The following is a 16,214-nucleotide window of genomic DNA, read 5'->3' on the forward strand; positions in this document are numbered from 1 at the left end:
TAGTTGGAGGAAACAAAATTAATATACAGAAATCTGTTGTATATCTATACACTAATAATCATGTAGCAGGAAAAAATGAAGAAAACAATCCCATTTAAAACTGAACCAAAAAGAATGGAATACCTAGGAATGAATTTGACCAAGGAGATGAGAAACCTATACCCGAAAAGTATAAGACATTCATGAAAGAAGTTGAAGACAACACAAAAAAATGGAAAGAAATCCAATACTTACGGATTGGAAGAACTAATATTGTTAAAATGTTCACACTACCCAAACCAATCTACAGATTGAATGCCATCTCTACCAAAATACCAACAGCATTTTTCACAGAACTAGAACAAATAATCCTAAAATTCGTATGAAACCACAAAAGACCCTGAATAACCAAAGCAATCCTGAGAAAGAAGAGCAAACCTGGAGGCATCACCATTCCAGATTTTGATATATACTACAATGCCATAGTAATCAAAATGGTGTAGTCCTGGTACAAAAACAGACACATAGATCAATGGAACAGAATAGAAAACCCAGAAATGGACCCTCAAGTATATGGTCAGCTAATATTCAACAAAGAAGGAAAGAATATCCACTGGGAAAAAGACAATCTCTTCAATTAATGGTGTTGGGGAAACTGGACAGCCACATGCAGAAGAATGGAACTGGAACATTCTCTTACACCAGGCACAAATATAAACTCAGAATGAATGAAAGACATAAATGTGAGACCTGAAACTATACCAATCTTGGAAGAGAACAGAGGCAATAACTTTTTTGACATCAGATGTAGCAACTTCGTAGATATGTATCCTGAGGCAAGGGAAACAAAAGCAAAAATAAACTACTGTGATTTCATCAAGATAAAAAGCTTCTGCACAGCAAAGGAAACCATCAATAAAACCAAAAGGCAATCCAATAAATAAGAGAAGATATTTATAAATGATAGATTCAATAAGGGGTTAATATCCAAAATATATTAAGAACTTGCACCCACTCAACATGGAAAAAAACCAATCTGATTAAAAATGGGCAGAGAACTCAAACATTTTTCCAAACAAGACATCAGACAGCCAACAAACACATGGAAAGATGCTCAACATCACTTATTATTAGGGAAATGCAAATCAAAACCACAATGAGGTGTCACCTTACACATGAGAATGCCTAATATCAGAAAGACAAGAAATAACTAATTGTTAAGAATGTGGAGAAAAGGGATCACTTATGCACTGTGGGTGGGAATGTTAATTTGTGCAGTCACTGTGGAAAATAGTATGGGGGTTCCTCAAAAAATAAAAATAGAGGGATGTTGCCTGGGTGGCTCAGCAGTTGAGCATCTGCCTTCAGCTCGGGGTCCTGGGATCAAGTCCCACATCGGGCTCCTCACAGTGAACCTACTTCTCCCTCTGCCTATGTCTATGCCTCTCTCTGTGTGTCTTTCATGAAAAAAATAAATAAAATATTTTTAAAAATTAAATTAGAAATACCATATGATCCAATAATTCCAGTATTGGGTAAATACCCAAAGAAAACACTATTTTTTTAAAATTTCTTTTTATTGGAGTTCAGTTTGCCAACATATAGCATAACACCCAGTGCTCATCCATCCCGTCAAGTGCCCCCCTCAGTGCCCATCACCCAGTCACCCCCACCACCCGCCCTCCTCCCTTTCTACCACCCCTTGTTAGTTTCCCAGAGTTAGGAGTCTCTCATGTTCTGTCTCCCTCTCTGATATTTCCCACTCATTTTCTCTCTTGGAGAATATAAAAAATAGTGAAAGGGAATAAAGGGGAAAGGAGAGAAAACACTAATTTGAAAAGATATATGCACCCCTATGTTTAGTGCAGCTTTACAATAGTCAAGATATGGAAGCAACTCAAGTGACCTTAAATAGATGAATGGATAAAGAAGATGTGGCATATACACACAATGGAATATTAATCAGCCATAAAAAAGAATGAGATCTTGCCATTTGCAAAAACATGGATGGACCTTAAGGTATCTGTTAAGTGAAAGAAGTCAATCAGAAAGACAAATACCACATGACTCCATTTATATGTGGAATCTAAAAAATAAAACAAGTGAACAAACCAAAAACCAGAACCTTAAATAAAAGCAAAATGGTGGCTTTTGGTGGGGGCAGGGGAGGAGGGATATAATAGGTGAAGGGGATTAAGAGGCACAAACTTCCAGTTATAAAATTAAGTCACAGAGATGAAAGGTATTATATAGGGAATATACAGTCAATAATATCATAATAACATTGCATGGTCATAGATGGTGACTACACTTATTGTGAGCACTGAGTAAAGGTTAGAATTGTTAAATCAATGTCATACACCCGAAACTAATAAAACAGTGCATGTTAATTATACCTCAATAAAAAAATAGAATACCCTACTTTAGAACAGGACAAACCAGGTTTTGCAAAAATAATTGTTCTTTAGAAGAATACCCCAGCCAAGACCAAGTCTCTTGTCTACTCACAAGTGAAAAAGAGTGTGGTCTCATCCAGACGAATGGTTTTTGGCTTGATGCATAAATCCACACTGGCAGTATCCAGGCTGCGCTGGTGAGTCTTAGAGTTGTAGCATGATGCTGAGCGGCAGTGGTCTCGAAGCCAGACATAATCAAAGCGCATCACGGTGTTAGCATATTGCAGTTCTAGGGAAAGGGATTCTTTTATATTATTTGTTATATTATTTTGCACTGTTTATTTTATAGAGATAAATAAATATTTATTTAGGAAAACTTAAGAACAATTAGTAGTCAGAAAACTTTCTTCAAAAAGTCTTCTACCAAGAAACAAACAAGAGTACTAAGGAGAACACTAGTCCCCTACCAAATATAAAAGATACTGTAGAACTTCTACGATTAAAACAGTAAGATGCTAGGATAGGAATAGCATATAAAACAACAAAAGAATATAAAATGTTGGGATCCCTGGGTGGCTTAGAGGTTTAGCACCTGCCTTCAGCCCAGAGCATGATCCTGGAGTCCTGGGATGGAGTCCCGCGTCGGGCTCCCTGCATGGAGCCTGCTTCTCCCTCTGCCTGTGTCTCTGCCTCTCTCTCTCTCTCTCTCTCATGAATAAATAAAATCTTTTTAAAAAATAAAAATAAATAAAAAATAATATAAAATGTCCAAAATATACCTAAATGCATATAGAAATTCGGTATCTAATAAACTGACAGCTATAATCACTGGCAAAAATAGGAATTTTAAAATAACAACTAGATAGCCATTTGGAAAAAAGATACAATTGCATCCCTGCCTCACATAGTCGCCAGGTCTCCAAGATAAACTCAAAACAGATCAGAGTTCTAGATTTGGAAAATAAAACCAGTGAAGTATTTTAAAAGGAAATACAGGTGGATAGAGGATATAAAAGATAAAAGAGGTAGTTGTACTACTGTTGCAACTTTTTTGTTAGTTTGAAGTCATACCAAAATAAAAAGTTAACAAAAATCAAAGACTCTCCTATTATACCAGGTTACTCACTCAGGAAAGGTAAATAAAAATGAGATTAAACTTCTAAGAGGAATGAAAGCTGTAATGTGTCTCGGAATAAAAAATTATGTGGAAGACTGCTATAGAGAAAACAATAAAACTAATCCTGAAGGGCTTGAGGAAATCTGAATGGAGAAATATGCTCAAACATGGGCAGATTCAATAATGAAAAGATACAAATTTTCCCACAAATTAATCCACAAAATTCCATGTACTTCCAATCCAAATTCCCATAGAAATTTTCATGTACTGGACAGGCTAATTCTAAAATTTCCCATTCAGAATTAATAAACTTATAATTTTGAAGAAAAAAGAAAGGCATGGGGGAACTGTCTTACTAAAAATAAACAATATTACATATAAAGCTACAGTGAATCAAAAAGTAAGATGAATAGGTCAAAACAGTATGGAGATTCCTCAAAAAGTCAAAAATAGAATAACCCCTGACCCAGCAATTGTACTACTGGTAAAGAAAACAAAGATACTAAAGAAAACAAAAATACTAATTCAAAGGGGCACATGCACCTTGATGTTTATAGCAGCATTATCAGCAACAGCCAAATAAAGGGATAAAGAAGAGGTGGCACATACATATGACGGAATAGCACTCAGCCATAAAAAAGAATGAAATCTTTGCAATGACATGGATGGAACTAGAGTATATCATGCTAACTGTAAGAAATCTGTCAGAGAAAGACAAATACCATATGATTTCACTCATGTGGAATTTAAGAAACAAAAAAGATGAACATAAGGGAAAGGGAAAAAAAGACAAAGCATAAGAGACTCTTAACTATAGAGAAGAAACTCAGGGTTGATGGAGGGGAGGTGGGTAGGGGATGGGATGGATGGATGATGGGTACGACGGAGGGCACTTGTGATGAGTACTGAGTGTGCTATATAAAAGATGAATCACGAAATTCTGCTCTTGAGACTAACATTAGACTATATTTTATTTTTTTTATAAATTAATTTTTATTGGTGTTCAATTTACCAACATACAGAATAACACCCAGTGCTCATCCCGTCAAGTGTCCCCCTCCGTGCCCGTCACCCATTCACCCCCACCCCCCGCCCTCCTCCCCTTCCACCACCCCTAGTTCATTTCCCAGAGTTAGAAGTCTTTATGTTCTGTGTCCCTTTCTGATATGGACCCTGAACTTTATGGTCAACTAATATTCGACAAAGGAGGAAAGACGATCCACTGGAAGAAAGACAGTCTCTTCAATAAATGGTGCTGGGAAAATTGGTCATCCACATGCAGAAGAATGAAACTGGACCACTCTCTTGCACCATACACAAAGATAAACTAAAAATGGATGAAAGATCTAAATGTGAGACAAGACTCCATCAAAATCCTAGAAGAAAACACAGGCAACACCCTTTTTGAACTTGGCCACAGTAACTTCTTGCAAGATAGACTATATTTTAAGTAAAATTTAAATTAAAATGAAATATTAAAATAAATGAAATATAAAAAATAAAACTATTACACATTGGAGTGGCTCAGTCGGTTAAGCATCTACCTTAGGCTCAGGTCATGATCTCAGGGTCCTGGGATGGAGCACTGATTTGGGCTCCTTGCTGAGCAGGGAGTCTGCTTCCCCCTCTGCCCCTCCCCTGCTTATATCCTCTCTTTTTTCCCCTCTCTCTTTCAAATAAATAGAATCTTAAAAAAAAAACTATTATACAATGACAATCTTGGGGTAGGAATGGACATTTTAATATGATACAAAATTCATAAAAGATAAATCCGTCTATACGAAAATAAAAACCTGTTTTGTAAACAATATAAAAAACCAAAATTAAGTGACAAGTTCTTGAACTACAGGATCTATAGAATAAAATGTAAAATTGTGTTTGTAGGGCGGCCCGGGTGGCTCAGTGATTTAGCGCCGCCTTCAGCCCAGGGCCTGATCCTGGAGACCTGGGATCGAGTCCCATGCCGGGCTCCCTGCATGGAGCCTGCTCCTCCCTCTGCCTGGGTCTCTGCCTCTTTCTCTCTCTGTCTCTCTCTCTCATGAATAAATAAATAAAAATCTTTTAAAAAATTGTGTGTAAGTAGTAGTCCTACATTTTTCTATGGACAGGATCCATAGCTTTCAACACAATTCCTACGGGATTCGTAACCTAAAAATATTGAGAACCCTGCCCTTGGAGTGACAAAAGTGATTAACTTAATTCAGATTGTTCATTACACTGAACTAATCCAGGATTTGACAAACAGCTTATGGGTCAAATAGAGCCATGTCCTATTTTTTGTATAGCTTGCAAGATAAGAATAGCTTTTACATTTTAAAAATGTCATAAAACAAAACAAAAATAAAATGTCATAAAACAAAAACAAAACAAAGAAGACCATGAAACATAGATTTTGCATGACCCATAAAGCCTGAAATATTTACTATCTGGCCCAGTAAGCAGTCATGTGTAACTCTTCTTTCCATGACTGAGTTCATTCTGGACTTTGCACTTGCCATTGTCCTCCTTGAAATTATAAGTTCTTCTAATTTTTTAAAAGATTTTATTTATTTATTCATGAGGAACACAGAGACACAGAGAGAGAGGCAGAGACACAGGCAGGGGGAGAAGCAGACTCCCTGCAGGGAGCCTGATGCGGGACTTGATCCTAGGACCCTGAGATCACGCCCTGAGCTGAAGGTAGACACTCAACTGCTGATCCACCCAGGTACCCCGTAAGCTCCCCTGATTAAATGACGATTTTTTTCCTTCAAAGTCTAGCTAAAAATTCATTTATTCAAGGAAGCTTCCTTGAACAATCCTACATTTTCTTTGAAATTATGTATTTGGTAGGTAACAAGTTTTTTTAACCTTTAAGGAGCTTTTTTATTTTTAGATTTTATTCATTTATTCATGAGAGAGAGAGAGAGACAGAGAGAGAGAGAGAGAGAGAGAGAGGCAGAGACACAGGTGGAGGGAGAAGCAGGCTCCATGCAGGGAGCCCAACACGGGACAGGATCGGGGTCTCCAGGATCCGGCCCTGGGCTGAAGGTGGCGCTAAACCACTGAACCACCGGGGCTGCCTGTGGGTAACACCTTAATATGCATTTGTATATGGCATAAGGTATTCATGCTTCTTATGTTTATTTAGTATTTTATATTTCTTGGGATACCACATCTTACATCTTGGTTCCCTAGAAGTTGTCAGCTATACATAAAATTGATAGTACACAAATGTCTAGTAACTAGGCCAACATGAAATATACAGAAAAGAAACTTGGGATTCATCTTGTCTCATCTTTGTCATAATCTACATTTAATCAGTCACCAAAGTTTGCTGATTTCACCTCCTAAATGTTATTTTTTTTTCTCCTAAGTCTTTCTAAAATCTATATGACCTCTCCATTTCTAGTCCTTTCTTCTATCATATTTAGGCAATCACCATCTTTAACAGTGGCCTCTATAGTTTTTTTTTGTATTAATATGATGGCCTTATTTTTTGAGAGTTTTTTTTTAATTTGATAAATTAATTTTTATTGGTGTTCAATTTACCAACATACAGAATAACACCCAGTGCTCATCCAGTCAAGTGTACCCCTCAGTGCCCGTCACCCATTCACCCCCACCCCCCGCCCTCCTCCCCCTCCACCACCCCTAGTTCATTTCCCAGAGTTAGAAGTCTTTATGTTCTGTCTCCCTTTCTGATATTTCTCACACATTTCTTCTCCCTTCCCTTATATTCCCTTTCACTATTATTCATATTCCCCAAATGAATGAGAACATACACTGTTTGTCCTTCTCCGGTTACTGTGGCCAAGTTCAAAAAGGGTGTTGCCTGAGTTCTCCTCTGGGATTTTGATGGAATCTTGTCTCACATTTAGATCTTTCATCTATTTTGAGTTTATCTTTGTGTATGGTGCAAGAGAGTGGTCCAGTTTCATTCTTCTGCATGTGGATGTCCAATTTTCCCAGCACCATTTATTGAAGAGACTGTCTTTCTTCCAGTGGATCGTCTTTCCTCCTTTATCGTATATTAGTTGACCATAAAGTTCAGGGTCCACTTCTGGGTTCTCTGTTCTGTTCCATTGATCTATGTGTCTGTTTTTGTGCCAGTACCACACTGTCTTGATGACCACAGCTTTGTAGTACAGCCTGAAATCTGGCATTGTGATGCCCCCAGCTATGGTTTTCTTTTTTAAAATTCCCCTGGCTGTTTGGGGTCTTTTCTGATTCCACACAAATCTTAAAATAATTTGTTCTAAGTCTCTGAAGAAAGTCCATGGTATTTTGATAGGGATTGCATTGAACGTGTAAATTGCCCTGGGTAACATTTACTTTTTCACAATATTAATTCTGCCAATCCATGAGCATGGAATATTTTTCCATCTCTTTGTGTCTTCCTCAATTTCTTTCAGAAGTGTTCTATAGTTTTTAGGGTATATTTTGAGAACCATTTGAATGGTAAATGGTTCTCCAACCTTTTATTTTCAGGTTGTAGGTGTCCTTCTGTCTAAAATGAGTCTCTTGTAGACAGCAAATAGATGGGTCCTGCTTTTTTATCCAGTCTGAAACTCTGCGCCTTTTGATGGGGTCATTGAGCCCGTTCACGTTCAGAGTTACTATTGAAAGATATGAGTTTAGTGTCATCATGATATCTATTTAGTCCTTGTTTTTGTGGATTGTTCCACTGAACTTCCTCTTAAAGGGGAGTTTTAAGAGTCCCCCTTAAAATTTCTTGCAGAGCTGGTTTGGAGGTCACATATTCTTTCAGTTCCTGCCTGTCTTGGAAGCTCTTTATCTCTCCTTCCATTCTGAATGAGAGCCTTGCTGGATAAAGTATTCTTGGTTGCATGTTCTTCTCATTTAGGACCCTGAATATATCCTGCCAGGCCTTTCTGGCCTGCCACATCTCTGTGGAGAGGTCTGCTGTTACCCTAATATTCCTCCCCATGAAAGTCAGGGACTTCTTGTCTCTTGCTGCTTTAAGGATCTTCTCTTTATCTTTGGAATTTGCAAGCTTCACTATTAAATGTCGAGGTGTTGAATGGTTTTTATTGATTTTAGGGGGGGATCTCTCTATTTCCTGGATCTGAATGCCTGTTTCCCTTCCCAGATTGGGAAAGTTTTCAGCTAGGATTTGTTCAAATACATATTCTGGCCCTCTGGCCCTTTCGGCGCCCTCGGGAACCCCAATTAAGCGTAGGTTTTTCCTCCTTAGGTTGTCATTTATTTCCCTTAATCTGTCTTCATGGTCCCTTAATTGATTGTCTCTTTTTTCCTCAGTTTCCCTCTTTGCCATTAACTTGTCTTCTATGTCACTCACTCGTTCTTCCACCTCGTTAACCCTCGTCGTTAGGACTTCTAGTTTGGATTGCATCTCATTCAATTGATTTTTAATTTCTGCCTGATTGGATCTAAATTCTGCAGTCATGAAGTCTCGTGAGTCCTTAATGCTTTTTTCTAGAGCCACCAGTAGCTGTATAATGGTGCTTCTGAATTGGCTTTCTGACATTGAAGTGTAATCCAGATTTTGTAACTCTGTGGGAGAGAGGGCTGTTTCTGATTCTTTCTTTTGAGGTGAGGTTTTCCTTCTAGTCATTTTGCTCAGTGCAGAGTGGCCAGAAACAAGTTGTATTGGAACACGGGGGAGTATCACTGGTCCGTCCAGCTGGTCTTCTGGGGGAGGGGCCTGCTGTGCTGATTCTCAGGTGTTAGCACTTGGGGGAGCTGCTCTGCCCCTGCCTGCTGCAGGGCTCAGCGGGGGTTGTTCACCTCGTGGGGTCCCAGGAGGAACAGCCGCAGTTGCTATGGCAACTCTGGAAGCCTGGATTCAGCCTCCGCAGGAACTACGGGGCTCGGGGCTCTCGGTTCTCCGTCCGCAGGGCCTGGAGGCTCCGGGGCGGGGCCGCTGATCTGCTCAGCTCGGGGCAGGAGCGTCCTCGCTGTCCTGGGCCCTCCCGGCCTCTGCCTGTCCCGGGGGAGGCCGGATCCTGGGCTGTGTCCCGGCGCCCTGTGCTCCGGGGCCTGCGCTGGTGGATTCGCGCTCCCGGCCCGCAGCCCCCTCCGCGGAGCCGCCGCCCGAGCCCCTCCGAGCTGCTCCGGTCGGTCCCGCCGTGCGCGCTGCAGCCCTTAGGGACCTCGGCGCACTCCCCCGGGGCGCAGGTGCCTGTTAGTGTCCCCGGGAGCCCGAGGGCATCCCCGCTCTCCTGGGTCCTGCTCCAACTCCCTGCGAGCCCCTTTCCGCCCGCCCGGGAAGGTTGGTGCAGCTCCTGCTCCTCCGGGACGGGGCTCTCCTGTCCTGGGGACACTCGCCCCGGCCTCAGCCCGGCTCCTCGCGGGGCCCCTCCCCCTCGGAGGCCTTTTGTTCCTTTATTTCTTTTTCCCCGTCTTCCTACCTTGATAGAAGCGCGGACTCTTCTCACTGTAGCGTTCCAGCTGGTCTCTCTTTACATCTCAGGCCGAATTCGTAGATTTTCAGGATGGTTTGAAGGTTATCTAGGTAATTTGGTGGGGACAGGCGATTTGGGGACCCTGCTCTTCCGCCATCTTGCCCCTCCTCCGAGAGTTTTTATTTAAATTCTACTTAGTTAACAGATAGTCTGATATTGGTTTCAGGAGTAGAATTCAGTGACTCATCACTTACGTACATCACCAGTGCTCATCATAACAAGTGCCCCCCCTTAATCCCCATCACCCATCCAGCCCCCAGCCCCCACCCACCTCCTTCCATCAGCCCTCGGTTGCTCTGTAGAGTTCAGAGTCTCTTATAGTTTGTCTCCATCTTTCTCTCTTTTCCCCTCCCCTATGTTCATCTGTTTTGTTTCTTAAATTCCACATATGAGTGAAGTCACATGGTTTTTGTCTTTCTCTATTTCTGTTCACCATAATCCAATCTAGCTCCATTCACGTCCTTGCAAAGGGCAAGATTTTATTCTTTTTGATGGCTGGGTAATATTCCATTGTGTGTGTGTGTGTGTGTGTGTGTGTGTGTGTGTACATCACCTCTACTTTATCCATTTATCAACTGATGGACGTTTGCACTCTTTCCATAATTTGGCTCTTGTTGATAATGTTGCTATAAACATCAGGGTGCATGTGTCCCTTCAAATCTGTAGTTTTGTATCCTTTGGGTAAATACCCAGTAGTGCAATTGCTGAGTCTTAGGGTACTTCTATTTTTAACTTTCTGAGGAATCTCTGATGATGAGTGATGTGGAGCATCTTTTCATGTGTCTGTTGGCCATCTGTATGTATTCTTTGGAAAAAATGTCCATTTGTGTCTTCTGCCCATTTCTTTCTTCTTCTTTTTTTTTTTTTTTGCTCTGTTATGCGTTCAACAGACCTTTATTGGATGCCTACTATTGCTTACCCTAGGGGCACAGATTGGTGAAGCACACAAACATCTCTGCCCTCACAGCGTTTGTCTTCTAGAATCTTCCTACACATTGTGGCAGGAAAACCTGGCTTCTCGAGGCAGCGAGGGCCTACGCTGTTGCTCGTTAAATCCGTCACCTGCCCACGCAGCTGGAGGGGGGCTCCAGCGTCACCCTCCCCACCCAGGACACAGTTCGGACGTCCCTGAGGGCGTCCCGTGGCCTCGTCACTCTCCGGTCCTCTCGCGGTCCCCATGCTGGCCCGTGTCCCTGCTCCCTGCCTGCGTCCTTCTCTGTCAAATATCAGTATGATGAACCAGGCCAAGCGCAGCCAACCGACAAACCCCCTTCCCCCCCGCAGGCCCTGCTTCGGCTCCCGGCTGCCTCCCGGTCCTCGCTGTGCCGGTGGACACCTGGGCAGACTCCAGGGGGTGTGGTGGACGGCGGCCGCCCGGCAAGACACGCTGAGTTCTTTGCTTTCTGCACGCGGGCTTCTGCCGGCAAGGAGACCCAGCTCAGACTCACGCCTGCAGAGCTCAGACAGTTTGATCAGCTTTTTCTTGGTGGATGATAAATACTGAACTAATTAAAATCAAATCAAACTGTGTGAACATGTGTGCAGCTTCATTAGCGTCCAAGTGACTTTCCAGACCTGATGGGAACTGGAGCCAGGAGGAACGGGGGCTGGACGAGTCACGGGGCAGGATGCACGTCTGGAAAATGCACGTATCCTTCTGTCAAAGCTGAAGGCAAAACTCTTTTCCCTTTGGCGCTTGCTTCCCATGAAGGAAATGCCAGGTTTCTCCTCCAAACAGGCGTGGAGGTCTCTTCTGGTTTGAATCACCAGCGTTGAACGTCGGCACCTGCCCGGTGCCTCTGTTGCCTGCCTCTCCCTGCGTCTCTGGAGTTCACGCCGCTCTGTCGTCACCTGTCCTGGGTCCCGGTCTGTAACGTCAGAGTCGTTTCTGTAACTTGACCTCCGCGCCCCGGGGCAGATCTCCAGCTGCTCCTGCTGTGACTCGCCTAGCTCGGTCCTGCGCACACGCGCCCGTCAGCTCGCCTCAGGTCACCCGCTCGCCGGGACGCACCTTTCCTTCCCTTCTTTGCTGTGCATCGGGGGGGGGGGGGGGGGCGAGGTGGTTCCGTCCCCGCAGGAACGAAAGCGAAGGCATGTCTGCCTTTCCTGCTTCGAGTACAGATGACAAGACTTTCTGCCCATTCCTTAACTGTACTATATGCTTTTTGAGAGTTGAGTTAGATTAGTTTTTTTATAGATTTACCTAAAATCTATGAATAGATTTTTGACCTCAGTCCTCAAATTACGTTCTGTTTTGGAAAGAGTGTTGGGCAGCCCAAGCTCAGCGGTTTAGCGCCGCCTTCAGCCCAGGGCGTGATCCTGGAGACCCTGGATCGAGTCCCACGTCGGGCTCCCTGCACGGAGCCTGCTTCTCCCTCTGCCTGTGTCTCTGCCCCCCCCCCCCTCCGTGTCCCTCATGAAAAAATAAAATCTTTAAAAAAAGGAAAGACTATTCTACATTTTGGACCATCAGCAGGGCAAGATGATGCTTTAGTATACTGGTAACGCACTCATCTCCCATCTCCTCAAACTGCTAGCACCGCCTTTCCCTTCCCATTTTCAACTAATGACCTTTCTTACTCCTTCAAAGAGAATATGGAAGCAATTAGAAGAGAATCCACACATCACCCACTTGCATTTGTGACCATATATCCTACCTTCCTTCCGGTTACTATGATTGAAATATCTGGGTACTCAACCAAGGCCAACACTTCCATTTATGGATTAGATCCTTTCTCTTCTCTCTTACACAAGTACTATACTTCGGAAATTCCTCCATCTTCCTTTTGCTTTATCAAAATTTCCCTCCCTACTGGATCATTCTTATCAGCAAACAGGTGGTAATTTACCCCCATCTGAAAACAATGTTCTCTTTCACTCTATGTGTCCCTCCCATTACCACCTCTAGTCATTTGTATTCTTTCTTTCTTTCTTTCTTTCTTTCTTTCTTTCTTTCTTTCTTTCTTTCTTTCTTTCTATTTTTTTTTGCAAACCAAAAAAGTGAATTTATTTAAATTACTAAAATAAGCTTCTAAAGTCATTTACAGATCACCTGCTACAATTATTTTTCCTGAAAGATATAAGTGACATTTATTTCTTTAAAATTATTTTGGTCAGTGAAACATTTAATAAAAACATTTGTTTCTACATATATGTGTATAAAATGAGCTTTTTAAAAAACTCTTGTTTTAGAATCATCTATAAATCACATGGCCTGACTCCTGATAGTCAGGAGCAAGTTTCAAAAAAGGGTATAAATTTATGAATACTGGTTGTCCTAGTTTGAAAAAACCAGACCACACTCCACACTATCAGGCATGGGATCCTCAAAAGGTAAATGATAAAGCCAATGACTGCCTCTAGTATTCTAAAACCAGTGTTTCTTTTCATAGTGAAACTTAGGGCTTGATGTTTCCACTACCTTCTCCAATTTCCTCTTAATAAGCCTGTTTTAAGTTTTAGAATGGTTTTAAATTCACAGAAAAGTTGCAAAAATCTCCCATAAAGCTCACACCCAGTTTCCCCTATTATTATCTTATATTTGTATGGTACATTTGTCACGATTAATGAATATCAAGACATTATTCATTAACAAAATATCATACTTTATTTGAATTTTATTAGTTTTCCCTTAATGTCCTTTTTATATTTCAGAATTACAACTAGGACTCACATTACATTTAGTCATCAAGTCTCCTTAGGCTTCTGTGGGCTGTCATTTTCCTTGTTTTTATGATCTTGACAGTTTTGAGACATACTGGTCAGGCATTTTGTAAGAGTGTTACTCAATTTGGATTTGTATGATGATTTTCTCATGGTTAAAATGGGATTATAGTATGACCTATAAGATAGGTTTTTGGTAGAATGGCTACAGAAGTGAAGTGTCCTTCTCAGCACATCATATCAATGGTAGATCCTATTAATAGGACTTATTACAGATGATATTAACCTTTAATACCTGGCCAAGGTAGAGTTTGCCAGGGTTCCCTACTTAAAGTTATTCCCTCTACTTTCATATCCCATTTTTTGAGAGCGAATCACTAAATGCAATCTACATGCTAGGACTGGGGAGTTAAGACCCACTTCCAACTGGGGGGAGGGGAAATAACTACATAAATGATTTGGAATATTTGGAATTCTCCTGTAGGGGGGATTTGTCTCTACTCGCCCCATTTATTCAATCATTTATTTACATCAACATGGGCTCATGGATATTTATTTTATATTTTGGGTTATAATCCAATACTATATTATTTATTTTCTTGCTCAGATTGTTCCAGCTTTGTCCATTGGCAACACTTTTACTTGGCTCCTGTGTCTCTTTAACATTGTCTCTCACTTTTTTTTTTTTTTTTTTTAGCACTTCCTTACTTTCTGGCACTTCAAGATTTTCCAGGCTCATCTTGTATTTTCCCTGACCCACACCTAGAATAAGTCATTTCTCCCAGGAGAAATAGAGTTCCTTAGTTCCTTTTATTGCAGAATAGTATGAGAAATCAAGATCTGGTCACTGAGTGTACTCACTGCTATTGGGGTATCACTGCTTCTAGGTTTTTGCAGTGGACAGAGCTGGGAAATATACTGACCCATGTGAAAAAACATAGGTACAATTATTTATGTATGTATCCATCTGTATCTATATTAAGTTAACCATGAGTTCATATTGATGTCTCCAACTGTAATCCTGAACCACGTGATTCATCCTAAAATTTCCCCTATGCTTATTTGTAACCATACTCTGATGTTGAGAAACCTGGCTCACACTATCTGCTATACTCTTATGTGTTTAATCCCAGTATACATACATAGCAGTTTTAGAATTATGAGTCTGTATTCATATAAGAAACAACTTTAAAAACTAGAGTGTAGTGTTTATGAATAGTTCCTTTTGTCTTCAGCCTTATGATTTCCAGTCAAAACAGTTTTCCAATGCTATGTATGCCAGCACCTTTCCCTCCATTCCCTTCAATAGTTATATATTTGTAATGCAGTTGGATTCATTTATCATGGGCTGCATTCTGCTGTCAGATCTGACCTCCTGGTAGATTTTTAAAATTTTGTATACATCTAAATATATATACTTTTACTGTTTGCTATAAAGTTCTATAGGTTTTTTTTCCTCACGTACAGTTATTGCTACTACATTGCCATACAGATTGCATCTACCATCCTAAAAAAAAGAAATCCCATGTTAGAGATTGGTTCTACTACCCTATAAAAACCACTGTTACACTACCTCCTCCCAAACCCCTGGCAACCACTGATTTATTTTTTTGTCCCTATAGTTTTCCATTTAACAGAATGTTATATGAATGAAATCATTCAGTATGTAGCTTTTGATGGTCAGGCTTCTTTCACTTAGCAAAATGCATTTAAGATTCATGCTCTGTGTGAATTAATGACTCATTCCTTTTTAATTGATGAGTAGTATTCCATTGTATGGTTATACTACTGTTTATTAATTAGCCTTTTGAAGGATATCTTGGCAACTTCCCATTTTTGACAAGTATAAATAAAGCTGTTATTCATGTGTGGGTTTTGCTGTGGACATAAGTTTATAAATCAGTTGGTTAAATATCTAGGAGTGCAACTGCTGGTAAGTCTGTTTAATTTTATAAGAAACTGCCAACGCAAAGGAGTTTCCGTTGCTCTGTATCTCTGCCAGAATTTAGTATTGTCAGGTTTTTGGGGAGGATTTTAGTCATTTTGATGGTGCGTATGATATCTTGTTTTGGCTTTAATTTGCATTCACCTAATGAAAATGATGTTGAGCATCTTTTCATATACTTAGTTGCCATACTAATATCCTTTTAATGAAGTGTCTGTTCAGATCTTTCCACTCTTAAAAACTGGGTTGTTTTCTTATTTTTAGAGACGGAGTGAGGGATGGGGTAGAGGGGAGGGAATGGGATGGGGGAAGGGCAGAGAAAGAGGAAGAGAGAGAATACCAAGCAGGATCCATGGTTAGCACAGAGCCTGATGCAGGGTTCAACATCACAACCCTGAGATAACAACTGAGCTGAAATCAAGAGCAAGATGCTCAAATGATGGAGCCATCCAGGTGCCCCCTGTTTTCTTAAGTTTTTAATTTTATTTTTAAAAGGTTTTATGTATTTATTCATGAGAGACCCAGAGAGAGAGAGGCAGAGGCCCAGGCAGAGGGAGATGCAGGCTCCCTGTGGGGAGCCTGATGCGGGACTCAATCTCAGGACCTGGGATCACAACCTGAGCCGAAGGCAAACGTTCAAGGTGCCCCTGTTTTCTTATGTTTTAAGAAGTCTTTATATATTCTGA

At 41.0% G+C, this 16,214-nt stretch overlaps 1 protein-coding gene across 4 annotated transcripts in view; it reads right to left on the reverse strand.

Annotated features, from left to right (window-relative positions):
• The window catches only part of TMLHE (trimethyllysine hydroxylase, epsilon), a 113,687-nt gene that overhangs the window by 63,564 nt on the left and 33,909 nt on the right, over positions 1–16,214 (reverse strand). For 3 of the 4 annotated variants that reach the window (XR_008666148.1, XM_055338262.1, XM_055338261.1), the window contains one exon: positions 2,488–2,664. The exons of the other annotated variant lie outside the window; for it this stretch is intronic. Coding sequence is in view for 2 of the 3 variants with exons in the window: in XM_055338262.1 (XP_055194237.1) it covers positions 2,488–2,664 (177 nt within the window). In the remaining variant the exon portion in view is untranslated. The remainder of the gene's footprint in view (positions 1–2,487; positions 2,665–16,214) is intronic. 4 annotated transcript variants of the gene reach the window in all.

This window comes from Nyctereutes procyonoides, unplaced genomic scaffold (genome assembly GCF_905146905.1).
Source record: "Nyctereutes procyonoides isolate TBG_1078 unplaced genomic scaffold, NYPRO_anot_genome, whole genome shotgun sequence".
NCBI classification, from domain to species: domain Eukaryota; kingdom Metazoa; phylum Chordata; class Mammalia; order Carnivora; family Canidae; genus Nyctereutes; species Nyctereutes procyonoides.